Here is a 12,670-nt window from a genome sequence, read left to right on the forward strand (position 1 = left end):
CAAAAAAAAAAAAAAAAAAAAAAAAAAAAAAAAAATTGCACACAAAGCTGGCAAGTTGACCCCATAATTCAAATCCATCTCTTCTAATCTTTCCTTCTTCCTTTCTTCTGTAACTTCTATTTACACTTTACAAAATTTTAAAAAATACATGCCTATCTAATCTTCATGCTCATATTAAATCACCATCTATTCCCCAATTGGTTTACTCCAGTTATTGTACCAGCTCTTCTCATTTTAGTCAAGTTTTTGACTCTCCTTTCTCATCTTCTATGGATTCCTAGATCCACTATAATCTTGCATCATCCTGTTTCATTACACTGTTTTTCCCAAGTCAATGAAAGCCTTCAAGTTGTCAAATCCAATGGACACTTCCCACTTCTTATCCTAATCTTTAGACCTCATTGACACTACTGACTATTTATTTCTTCATAAATATCCTCACTTATTTGAATCTCCTAAGGTCTCTTCCACTTATCTTTCTCAGCCTTGTTCATGGGCTCCTTCTCCTCTGTTCATCCCTTAACCATCAGTAGAATTTTACTTGTGACCAGCTGTTCTTTCCTTCCTCACCATCAGTTAGAGAACTGGGAAGTAGAGTGAAAGATTACATAGTATGGAAAAACACTGTAGTTATTTCTGATAAAACCCTGCTCCTCCTGTCTTCCTGATAGAGAACTATTATCCTAACTACCACCCTACTTGACAGTGACTCTCAGTTCAGTATTTTTAATCCTGATCTTACATCCCTGAGCTTCAGGCTCATAAATACAACTGTGTGATGGAAACATTTTACACATAACATGATCAAAAAGTGACTCAGTATCTCGCTTTCCAGACCAGTTTCTTCTACTCTATTCATAAGTTACTCAATGGAATCACCATCAATTCAGTCATTTGAGCCAGAAACCTAAAAAGTCCAAAGCTTAGAGAAGTCCCTAAACACTTACCTTACTTCCCCTTTGTTCCACTTCTAAGTAGTCACAAAATTCCTGAGTTTCCACATGTTCACCTTCCTCTTTAACCTATACTACCCCTGTAAAAGTTCAGGCCTCATCAGCAGTTTCATAGATCACTGCAAAGCTTCCCTGCCTTGAGTCTTGCTACCCTGAAATCTCCCTGGCTGCAGTGATTGGGAGGGTTGGGGGTTTTGAAAGTATGACTGCATTACTGTCCTGTGTACATTTCAGTGGCCACAAACTACATCTGCATGAATCAACTCTTAGCAGAGACTCGAACATGCTCCCCATATTTTGGCCTATCTATATCTCCCTGTTAGTCCACCCCATCTCCTGCCACCTTGCAATTCATTCACTACATGTACTGTGTTGCTTGTTTTCCTGAATAGGCTGTTTGTTGTTTCATCCTTCTGTTCTTTCACTCAAACTCTTTCCTTAACTTGAAATGCACATTCCCTGAATTGATAATCCTCCTTCTTCCTCAGGAATTAGCTCAGGCACTGACTTCGGAAGTGAATCTTAGGCCTCCAGGATCAGCAAATGGTCCCTCTTATTGACTCCCAAATCACATTGTGCCTACTGCCAAGCACACCTTGTTGAATATAATTGTTTGTAAGTCTATCTCCCTCAATAGACTATCAACTCTTCAAAGAAAGGGACAATATTTTATTTTTGTGCCACCTAGAACATGCTAGATAATATTCACAGATGACTGAAATGTTTTCACCTTAGTTAGCATTCTTTTGTTATTTAGCAAATTTCTGGAATGTACCCCCTTGTCCTTGTCCTGGTAGAAGAATGTGAAACAAATCTAAGAAGACACTAATAGCCTCAAAGAGACCTCAAATATTAACAAAGGTAAGTTTTTTGTTTGTTTTGTTTATCAGCTATATGTATTATCTGTCAGGAGAACCCTTTAATGGAAAAAATGAGAGTTGAATTGAAATAAAATCTATATCCTCTCCCTTGATAAACTTTCACTGAGATTTTTATAGAAATGGCCATTTTCCAGGAACTTTTAAGGTGAATTTCACCACAAGAATGGCAGATTGAATTAAGCTGTGATTTCCTTCAAAGGTGGTGGCTATATTTCTTCAAATTCTTCTTGGTAAAATAATGGTTGGTAATAATAGCATGAAGGAATATTACTTGGAAAATTTTCCTTTTCACAATCCACCATAAGATATATTGTAAAATAACGCACTTCTGCCTTAGTAGTCCCATCTTTAAGGTTGATGTTCTCAACTGTGCATGTGTTAATTAAGCAAAATCACACAGTTTTTTGTAGTTCAGTTTTTCTCATACTTTCTACTGAAGTGCCCCTAGTAGCAGAGGAGAAAAATTCACATCCCCAAGTTATCTGTGGGTGGAACCTAAAAAGATGTGGCATGTACAAAGTAACTTTAAAGTTTCAAGTTTCTTCAAAAATCATGCAAATTTTGTATTACACGCCATACTGTATCCATGTTTATTTTTATGAACCTAACTGGGAATATAACTGATGCTTCAGAAAGATGTGCCATGTCTATTTTATGGCTTCTTATACACTAGAAAACCTCAGCAGTGTTCCACATGCAGATATCATGTTGGGGAACATGTGCAGCTAAAAACGACATTTAAGTAAAAGGTTTCTCAGTGTCCAAGGTCTTCCTGTGGTTAAACACAGATTGTATATTTGTAGAAGGAATATCACCAAAGTGATATGGTCTTAGCCCACCACTTTTGATTTGCCCCATTGCTGGTGACACAAATGTTGATTACTTGATCAAGACATATATGACAGAATTTTCTATTGCAAAATGACTAATTTCCCCTTTATAATTATTAAATATCTTGTTGAAAGATACTTTGAGATTATGTAAACATCATGCTATTCCTGAAACTTTTAACCACTAATTTTAGCCTCCATGACAATGTTTGTCTGAATCAATTAATGTTATAATAGATGTCTTTATTCTACAATAGGAGAGAGCTCTCCCATTCCCCCATTTATTTACTTACATGCTTATTCATTCATTCACTCATTTTCGAAAAATATCATCATGGGTTCATGGATTCTTATTTAATAAGTTACAATCTTTACTATCAATTATTTTGATTCTCTAATTTTCCCAGATTTGGCTAGTGGGAGCCTCCCCAGAGACAAATGCTGCTTCTTTTTTACATATTCAAATAGAGGGACATTATACACAATAACTGACCGTTACTCTTCAAAAACTCTATGTCATGAAAGGCTAAAGGTGACTGAGGAGCTATCTGAATAAAAGGAAGTTAAAGTAGCCTCACAACTGAATGTAATATATTACCTAGGACTTTGTTATTAAAAGACATAACTGGACAATTGATGAATTATGAATAACGCCCCCAGATTAGACAATATTATGTTAGTGTTAATTTCTTGATAACTATACTACGGTTATGCAATAAAATACTCGATTTAAAAAACACACAATGAGGTTTTTAAGGAAAAGGGGGCATCATATCTGTACCTTAATCTTAAGCAGTTCAGAAAAAAATATACTTGTCTAAACATAAATGCATATGTAAACACAGAAAGAGAATGCTCAAGGCAAATGTACTAAAATGTTAACATTTGAAGATTCTCTGTAAAGAGTTTAAGGGAATTCTTTGTACCATACTGCAACGCTTTTGAAAGTCTGAAATCATGTCAGAAATTGTTAAAACCCTATTAGTCCATACCTCTCTTATTCGCTGAATGCAGTAATTCCTTCTCCAGTATCTCTGCCAGACATGCATTCCTTTCCTGCCTGTGTGCAGTTTGCAGGAAGTTATAACCAAAAGAAAGAATGTTCCATCACTGGTTATGTCTAAGTTCTTAACTCGACCCCAAGTATGTCACCTTGAAACTTAGTTCCTATGAGGATGCCTCTTTCTGGCTTTGGAGCACAAAAGAATAATCTTGTCCCAATTCTGCATGAGACAGTTTGAATGTGTGCCTACCTTTGCTAGGCCAATTATTTCCTTTTTATATAACTATTACATACTTGAAGTGATTTCTGGAAACATCACCATTACTGCCACTCAGAGCAGTGGTGTGTGACCCATGCGGTTAGATGCACAGGGCTTCTTCACGCTTGATTTAATACTCTGTTAACAGCTTAAACCTCATAACAATTTTTGAACAAGGGGTTCTACATTTTAATTTTGCATCAAGTTCCACAAACTGTATACCCGGTCCTGTTGCTAGAAACCTAAGTGGTACCTCTGTGAAAACTGAACACCCATGAGCACAAGGCTTGGTGGTAAAACAGCCCCTTCTGTCAGGTGGATGTGACCACATTTACCATACTTGAGGGTGCACATGCACCTTGGCTAGTGGATTGCAGGCTCCTTCAACACTCATTCCCTTACTTGGCCAGATGTTTCTACTAAGTGCACAGCTTGATCGAGAGGCCCAAGCTCTCATATCCTACAATAATATTTCTATAAATTAATTTCAGTCTAAAAGAAAAGAACTGGACTATTGCCAAAATAGATTAGTGTTGTCTCTTGACTTTGACCACTTTTCTTCTATTGGGAGGGAAGAAGGGGTTCAAGCTCTTGTGTGATTTGTACCATGTGCTGAGAATAGTCTTCACGTTATTTTCTGTAACCTGGGAATATATTCCATGTTCTGCAAAGACAGGAAGGGAGCTAAGCAGGAATCTGTGGCAGCCCAGGGTTCTTTCAGAGCTGTATACTGCACATCACAGAGCCAAGTGGCAGTAATGCTTAATTACCTCCATTTCTCCTTTTGACTTCTTCTTCACTGCAGTACTGATTATTAGGGGTAGTGTACATTAAAGGGCGGGGGGGTAAAGATGACCCTCATCTGTCCTTGTGAGCTACAGATTCCCTAAGAAGTCAGATGCCGTATTAGTTAGCCCCACAGTGCCATCATGACATCAAGTTAACAAATGCCCTTTTCTGGAGCCATAACCTGCACTCATAGGGTTGCTTTTCAAACCAAACATACATTTATAATACAAAGGTGATATATGAGGCTCTGTACTAGGTTCAGAAGTCAAGAAAAATAAATCCACAAATAACTTCAAAATAGCTATGATTCTGGGCAAATGTTATTAAATAGTGTGGTAGAGGTACTAAATAATTCTTTGAGAATTCAGAGACAGACACAGAATTTATAGAATTTTGAGGCTGGTGGTGCTAAAGTCTCCTTTTCAATGGCTTAGTTGGTAATGTGAAGCTTTTGAGATTAATAAGTGACAGAGGATTTGCTGAACTAGGTTTTGTGAAGGAAATAGCATGCAAGATGGGGTGGATGTAGAAATTAGGTGGGAAGAGGTAGGAGTGTGAGATAGAGCTGAGAGTGTGGCTAGTCAAAGAGGAGGAAAGCAAGTTCTCCATCCCAGACTTTAAGTATCCAAGCTGTGACACTTGGGCGGAACACACACACTTGTAAGGATATCATAGAAGACAAGAATGGAAATAAAGGTAGAGGCTGAATCTGTACACATGGCAGATGTACCTATATTTATTTGTTTATATCTTTAATTTTGCAGGTAAGAGGAGGCCATCAATAATTGTTTTTTTTTTTTTTTTTGGAGTTGGAGTCTCACTCTGTCTCCCAGACTCCAGAGTGCAGTGGCACGCTCCTGGCCACCACAGCCTCGACCTGCTGGGCTCCAGTAATCCTTCTGCCTCGCCTCCCAAGTAGCTGGAACTACAGGTGTGTGCTACCACGCCTGGCTGATATATACATATTTATTGTAGAGGCAAGGTCTCGCCAAGTTGCCCAGGTGGATCTCGAACCCACAGACTCAGGCAATCCACTCGCTTCGGCCTCCCAAAGTGCTGGGATTACAGGCTGCGCCACCGAGCCCAGCCTATTTTTTTTTTTATTTTAAAGATGTGGGGTACAATTCAGGATTAGGTATACAAGTGGACACTGCACAGGTAAAGTTTGGGCCTCCCTTTGGTCTCCACTTTGCCTGCTTTGAGATCAGGTACCCTTATTGATGTTGTATTTCAGCATCCACCCCAGCAGTATCCCGATACTGCCAATCCTTTTCTTATAGTATTATGGTAAATGTTCAGGGTCCACTTATGAACAAGAGCATGTAGTACTCAGATCTTTGTTTCTGTGATAGATCACTGAGTATGATAGACTCTAAATTCATCCAAGTTACTACAAAGTCCATATGTTTGTCCTTCATTATGGCTGTGTAACTCTATCATGTGTCTGTACCACCATTTTAATCCAGTCCAGTTTTGATGGGCAGCACAATTGGTTCCATGTTTTTGCTATTGTGAATAGTGCTGGAATAAATATGTGTGTGCAGGTATCTTTTTTGCAGAATGATTTGAGTTCCTCTGGGTATACTTCCAGTAGGGAAATTGCTGGGTCATATGGAAGGTGAATTTCTAGTTCTTTTAGAAATTGTCATGCTGGTTTTCTTAGAGGTTGAACTGGTTTGCACTCCCACCAGCAGTGTGGAGTCATTCCCTTTTCTCTGCATCCTCATCAGCATCTGTTGTTGTTTGTTGTATTAATGATGGCCATTCTTACTGGGGTTAAGTGGTATCTCAACGTGATTTTGATTTGCATTTCTCTGACGATTAGTGAGGCAGAGCACTTTTTCATGTGTTTGTTGGGTAATACAGAAATTCATATGGAAATATAAATGACCATTTAATAGACAAAACAATCCTTAGCAAAAGAAACAAAGCAGGAAGTCCCACACTTCCAGACATTAAACTTTACTATAAACCTACAATAATTAAAACAGCCTGATATTTGTACAAGCACAGACATATGGACTAATGGAACAGGACAGAAATTCTGGAAGCAAAACCTTAATTTCTCAGCCAACTCATCTTCAATAAAGAATTCAACAACAACTACTGGTGAGAGGACTTAGTAAATGTTGCTAGAAAAACTGGCTGACCACATACAGAAGATTGAAACAGGACCCCTACCTATCACCATACACAAAAATCAGCTCTAAATGGATCAAAGACCTAAACGTGAAACTCAAACTATAAGAGTCTTAGAAAACACCCTGTAAGGAAATACCTTTACAGAAATCGGAGTAAGCAACCAATTCCCAATCCAAACCCAGGTGTCCATGCCATAAGAGATGAGATAGACAAGTGAGACCTCATCAAACTAAAAAGCTTCTGTAAAGCAAAAGAAACCATCAAGAGAGTGGGGAGACAGCCCATAGAATGGGAAAAACTATTTGCTAACTGTATACCAGACAAAGGTCTAACATCTAGGATCTACAAGGAACTCAAATGTGCCGAAAGGAAAAACACCCAACAGCCCCATTAAAAAGTAGCCAAAAGTCATGAATAGATACTTCTCAAAAGAAGATATATGGGCAGCCAACAAACACAATAGTTTTTTAGTGGATGAAATTATTTATCAAAGTCATGATACTAAGATCCGTAATTGAGGTTTAGCTGGATATCTCTCTTCCATGATTTTCAAAAAGATGCTACTGCCCATAAGCAAATGAAAATAGCACTCTTTTTATTATGAGAGTTACATAGCTTTTAAATGAAAGTCTCCTTTAATTTTTTCACTCATTCTTGGTGCAACTGCATAGATATTTTAGGTGTGACTCAAATAAGCAGAATATTTAAATTATGTTCAGGATGTATTACATTTTATACATTTAAAAAATCCAAAATAGTGGTTTTCTGCTGTGTTTTCTTTCAAATGGCCAACTAGTTATAACTTGATTACAACAGGCAAATGATTCCTTTATTTAAGGGTTAGGGGTATGGGAATATTGGAGAAAAGGCCCAAGTGTCAAGAAGGATTTGGACCAAGGTTAATGATACAGACCCAACAATTTACAAGCAGATAAGTAAGAAGGAGAAAAACAAGAAAGAAAGAGCTAAGCAGCCAAATGTTCGCCCATGAAAATAAACAACTACGAATAATTGAATATGCCTAGTTTTGACAAGTGTCTAGCAGCAGAAGTAACAGATGTCACAGTGCACCCATCTACCTCCGGCTCAACTGAACCAGACAAATGAAAGGGGGGCCTGTGGGACTCATTCCCTAGAGACGGATTTCTGCCAACTATGTGGGGGTAATGTGGGTTGGCATATTTATTTATTTTTACCTTTACAAAAATCACTTTTGAAACTGGCCCCCGACCCACCACCACCTCAGGCAGTTGGATGGGGAACCAACATCTTCCTGACACAGTGTGGTATTATTAAGAAAAAAACAATAGTTGAAGATGACAGGCACTTTGGCTCCTAAAAAAAAAAAAGTGTGAGTGTGTGTGTGTGTGTGTGTGTGTGTGTGCCTGTGCACGTGTGTCGTGTGTGTGTGCGTGTACGCGCACACACACACACACACACGTGCACACACACACACACACACACACACACACACACACCCTATATCTGAACCATGAGGAGAAATGCAATTTACTTATAAATAGAATTAAGAAAGAAAAGTAATCCATGCTTTCTTCAAGGAAACATTCAAATGCACATGAACTTTTTTTATTATGGTTTTTAAACTTCCTTTTTACCAGAAAATAATCAACATACTTTAGTAGCAAGAACATTCAGAATATGGAGGGGGTGAAAGATATAAGATTTGGTTCCCTGTCTGCCATTATATCAGCTGGTGACCTTTGGTCACACACCCTCCGCTTTTTTTTTTTTTTTTAAACAGGGTTTTGCTTTGTCATCCACACTGGAGTGCAGTGGTTATTCACACGTGCAATCACAGTGCACTGCAGCCTCAAACTCTTGAGTTCAAGTGATCCTCCAGTCTCAGCCTCTCAAATAGCTGTCTATAGGAGCATGCCACTGTGGTTGGCTTACCTATCCTTCTGTCTTTTGGAACTTCACTTTCTCAGCTGTTAAATGAGGAATTTGCATGAATAAATTAAATCAACATTTCCAAATTAAAGGTATCCTGGGGGCTTGTGACTGAAAGTATGGTCCATAGACCAACCAGCAGCATTTGCATTCAGAGAGCTTGCGAAAAATATAAAAATTGCTGGTCTTACATCAGACTCACTGAATCATTTTACCTGAGTCATCCAGCATTTTAATAGACTCCTACTTGATTTGCATACATGTTAAAGTTTGAGAAACACTGCTCCTGGGCAAGACATTCCCAAATCACCTGATCATAGAATTACCTGGATAACTTGACACAAGCACAGTTTTCTCGTCCAGAAGGTCTGGAGTGGAAGCCAGAGTCTCATCCAGAAGGTCTGGGGTGGAAGCCAGGACTCTACATATTTAACTAATACCTCCTGGGAGTCCATTTCAGTTAATATATAAGATACATAAATAAGAAAATTGTGTTTACATTGCTTCCCTTTACAATTGAATGATCTCAAAGTGATATCATTCATGTGAGCTTCCTGGTGGTTTTGTGAACATTGGCTAATGTGATCACATCAAGACACTCTGGTCAATACACCCCTCAACTGAATGTCCCAGCTGCCACGAAGGTTTAGCCCATGCCACTTTTAAAATTGTTAAATTCTCAGTGGATAATTGGTTAAAATATAGGCAGCATTGGGAGCTCTGATGCTGAACTACAATTTAATGAACAATATTAAAATGATACTAATGTTGCTAAGCCCCTCAAGATGACTGTCATCAGATTCATAAGCTACATTCATCTATCAAAATCCTCATTTAGCACATTAAGATGTCTCTAGTACTTCAAAAACCAATCTTAAAAAGAGGAAACATGGTGAATTATATCCAATTTGGCTTTTTCATCTATTGGGAATAAAGATTGTCCTCATGTATCATGTGTTATTTGCTGGGAAGTGCTTACAAATAGCAGCCAGAAATCTTCTCTCTTATCCCAATATAACATGAAAGTTATTTTTCTTAAAGTGGATGTTTTTTTCTCCTGTAAGCAAATTAAAAGAATTCCAAGCTAGGTCCTAAAGGCAATTCTCCCTACCACCCCCCAACTTTTGATGCCATTACACTCGTTAAATTTCAATTTACATTTTAATGTACACTGATCCTCAAGTCAAATGCAATATTTAATGACAAATCATGTCTTGGCTTGCATAAATAATTTTAAAGAAATTAAAGAATATCTCACTTGCTACATGCAAAGAAATTAAAAATATGTTGCAAACATTATAAAAAATTATAGTAAGTGACTTGCATAAGATTTAATGATATTCAGATATACTTTTGCTTAGAAATCACATCTTTATCATACACACACACACACACACACACACACACACACACACACACACACATATATACATATCATATACAAGAATGACAAAATATTTTTTTATCCGAGGAGATTTGTAAGATTATTACCACAAAAATACTTAATAATTCTACAAAGGTGGAAAGTGATAAAACAGAAAAAGATTTTCCATCTTTAACATTTTTTACTCTATCATGCCTAGGAGACTTGGATACCTAGGTATGACCTAGAATAAATTTTTATAAACAGTTCACATATTTATAATCCACAGAAAAATTACTAAGGCACTAAAATTTTAATTCAATTAGTTTCAATAGGATTAAGACACCTAGAAGTGAACAATGGTGGTGCTGCTGGGGATCAAATGTCACAAAACAGCTGGTGATTGATAAGTGATCATCTGTTCCAGGCACAGTTTTAAACACCTTCTAGTTACCAATGCCTCCAACTCTCAAAATAATTTTATAAAGTAGGCACACTTTTATCGATGAAAACATTAAGGCACAGAGCGATTAAATAAACTGCCCAACATCACAAAACTAAGAAGGAGTGGAGCTTAAACTAGAAACCAACAGGACTCTGGAGCTTGGGTTTTCACCATGTCATACATGTAACTGCAGGAGTGAAGGCACATGTCAGAGATGTGAGCATGACATGCAGAACAACAAAGCGTCTGGAAGGACCAAGTATACTATGCCCGAGCAAAGGTTATGGGAAATTAACAAAGGTGAAGTTGAGCCTTCCTTTGCCAAACTTTGTAAGCAAAAACAAAGATTTCCCCTGGAAACAATCGCTGGAGACTTCTAGCAAGCAAGTGGAAATCAGGAATTTAGTGAGCAAATATGAAAGTGGGAGAGTCGGGGACGGGGACGTGGACGTGGACATATCAGGGATATGCTATTTATAGTAGTGAAGAGACCAGGTCATGTAGGCCTCAGAGAAGTGAAGAAAGAATAGCAAGGAAAAAAGTGAGGTTGAACAGAAAGAAATTGAGGGGACCTATGTTGAAATCCTCCATGTGGTTTTGCCTCTCTCCTCTCAGGATAGAGCCCCGAGGACAACTATTTCCTCTTAAATAGGGTCAAATGTTCTGGCCGAGGCCATCCTGGGACTCGTTAAGAGTAAATGCAAACATATTCCCTCTCCCCTGACACGCTACTTTAAAGTTATAAAATATTTGTTGACTAAAGCTAATTAACTAAATATCTATAGAAAATATATTTCCCATGGCTCTCACATCAAGAGGATAGCTTATGAGGTGACCTCTTCTTCCTGGCTTATTATGGCCCAAGCAAAATCCAGGAGAGGGCCTCCCAAATAGTCAGTGTAGCGAAGGTGAAATGCATATTTTAAGAGGAAGATTTCATTTCCCAAGAAACATAAATGTCTCTGCAAATAGTAATTCACTCCTATTCTTAATCCCTAAACCATCAACATCTGCTATGAAGAATTACTTGAGTCCTCAAATAAATCTCCCCTGTCCCGTATTCTTTATGACACTCTCAGAAGGAGATATTTGAATAAAACAACAATAACCATCTCTTCCTCCATCTCTAAATTTCTTTCTGGTGGGGGCTATATACACAAAGGAGGTTTTATGGGGATCCATGGAGGTGGGGTAATGGGAGTGGGTGGACTGAAGACATTTTAAAGGAGGAGAAAAGAAGTTTGTGTATTTATAAACCTTTTTTAGATTATAAAAGCACTGATGCTGAAATATGATAAAGAAATCTTGGACTCTCCTGAAAAGCAATTTTCTTTCTTTCTTACTTATTATTTTCTAAGCATGTTTTTTTTAAATCTTACTTGGGTCAAACAAATGCAGTTTTAAAACCCATTTCCATATTTTAAGATACAGGGAGAAGAGATTTAACAGAAGCTATAAAAATCTCTTAATGTCTTTAATGCCTTATTTTTGCAGATTTGCTGGAAAGTACAGTAAACAGTCATCACTCAACTTTTCCCATCAATGCCCCTTGAACTTTGCCATTTATGGTGAGCCGCATAATCCATTTTTGTGGGTTTCTTTCTCTCAGGAACAGTTTTTTCTGGCATTGTTGAGACACCTGCACTCTGACAATCTAGGCAGAATCTTTTAGGCAAACTGATTTGCTGATTGTACGCTGGAGGAAATTATCAAACATTTAAAACACAGTTTTAAAAAATAAACTTTAGCAGAGGTAGAGACCATTCTGGTGGTTTCTTACTGTCCTCTAGTCTATATTCAGCAGAAGCATCTGACATCTCAAAGCCCCTCTTCAGCTCTATTTAACTCTTGTCCATGTTCCTACAGGACAAGGTCACCGGTAATGTACTTACAGGCTATGCGCACAGAGGCCTTCCTGCTTTTGGAGGTACCCAGGTGGCTCCATGCCACACACTGGCACCAATAGTCCTCAGGCCCGTGGAAGTCCTCCACTTGTTGCCTGGTAACGTTGATGAACACCTCGCGGACCTTCAAACCTGATGGGGGAGAGCCGGGGGAGACAGGAAAATCAGCTGAGGCTGTTGTATTTCTCAA

General features: G+C 38.1%; 1 protein-coding gene across 1 annotated transcript in view; it reads right to left on the reverse strand.

The window, feature by feature from the left end:
* UNC5D (unc-5 netrin receptor D) overlaps window positions 1-12,670 on the reverse strand; it is a 240,857-nt gene that overhangs the window by 209,987 nt on the left and 18,200 nt on the right. Inside the window, exon 2 of the mRNA XM_021711370.1 lies at window positions 12,469-12,612. Coding sequence (XP_021567045.1) covers window positions 12,469-12,612 — 144 coding nt within the window. The remainder of the gene's footprint in view (window positions 1-12,468; window positions 12,613-12,670) is intronic.

Source organism: Carlito syrichta, unplaced genomic scaffold (assembly GCF_000164805.1).
Source record: "Carlito syrichta isolate Samal-C Ts95f unplaced genomic scaffold, Tarsius_syrichta-2.0.1 Scaffold302094, whole genome shotgun sequence".
Classification (NCBI taxonomy): Eukaryota; Metazoa; Chordata; class Mammalia; order Primates; family Tarsiidae; genus Carlito; species Carlito syrichta.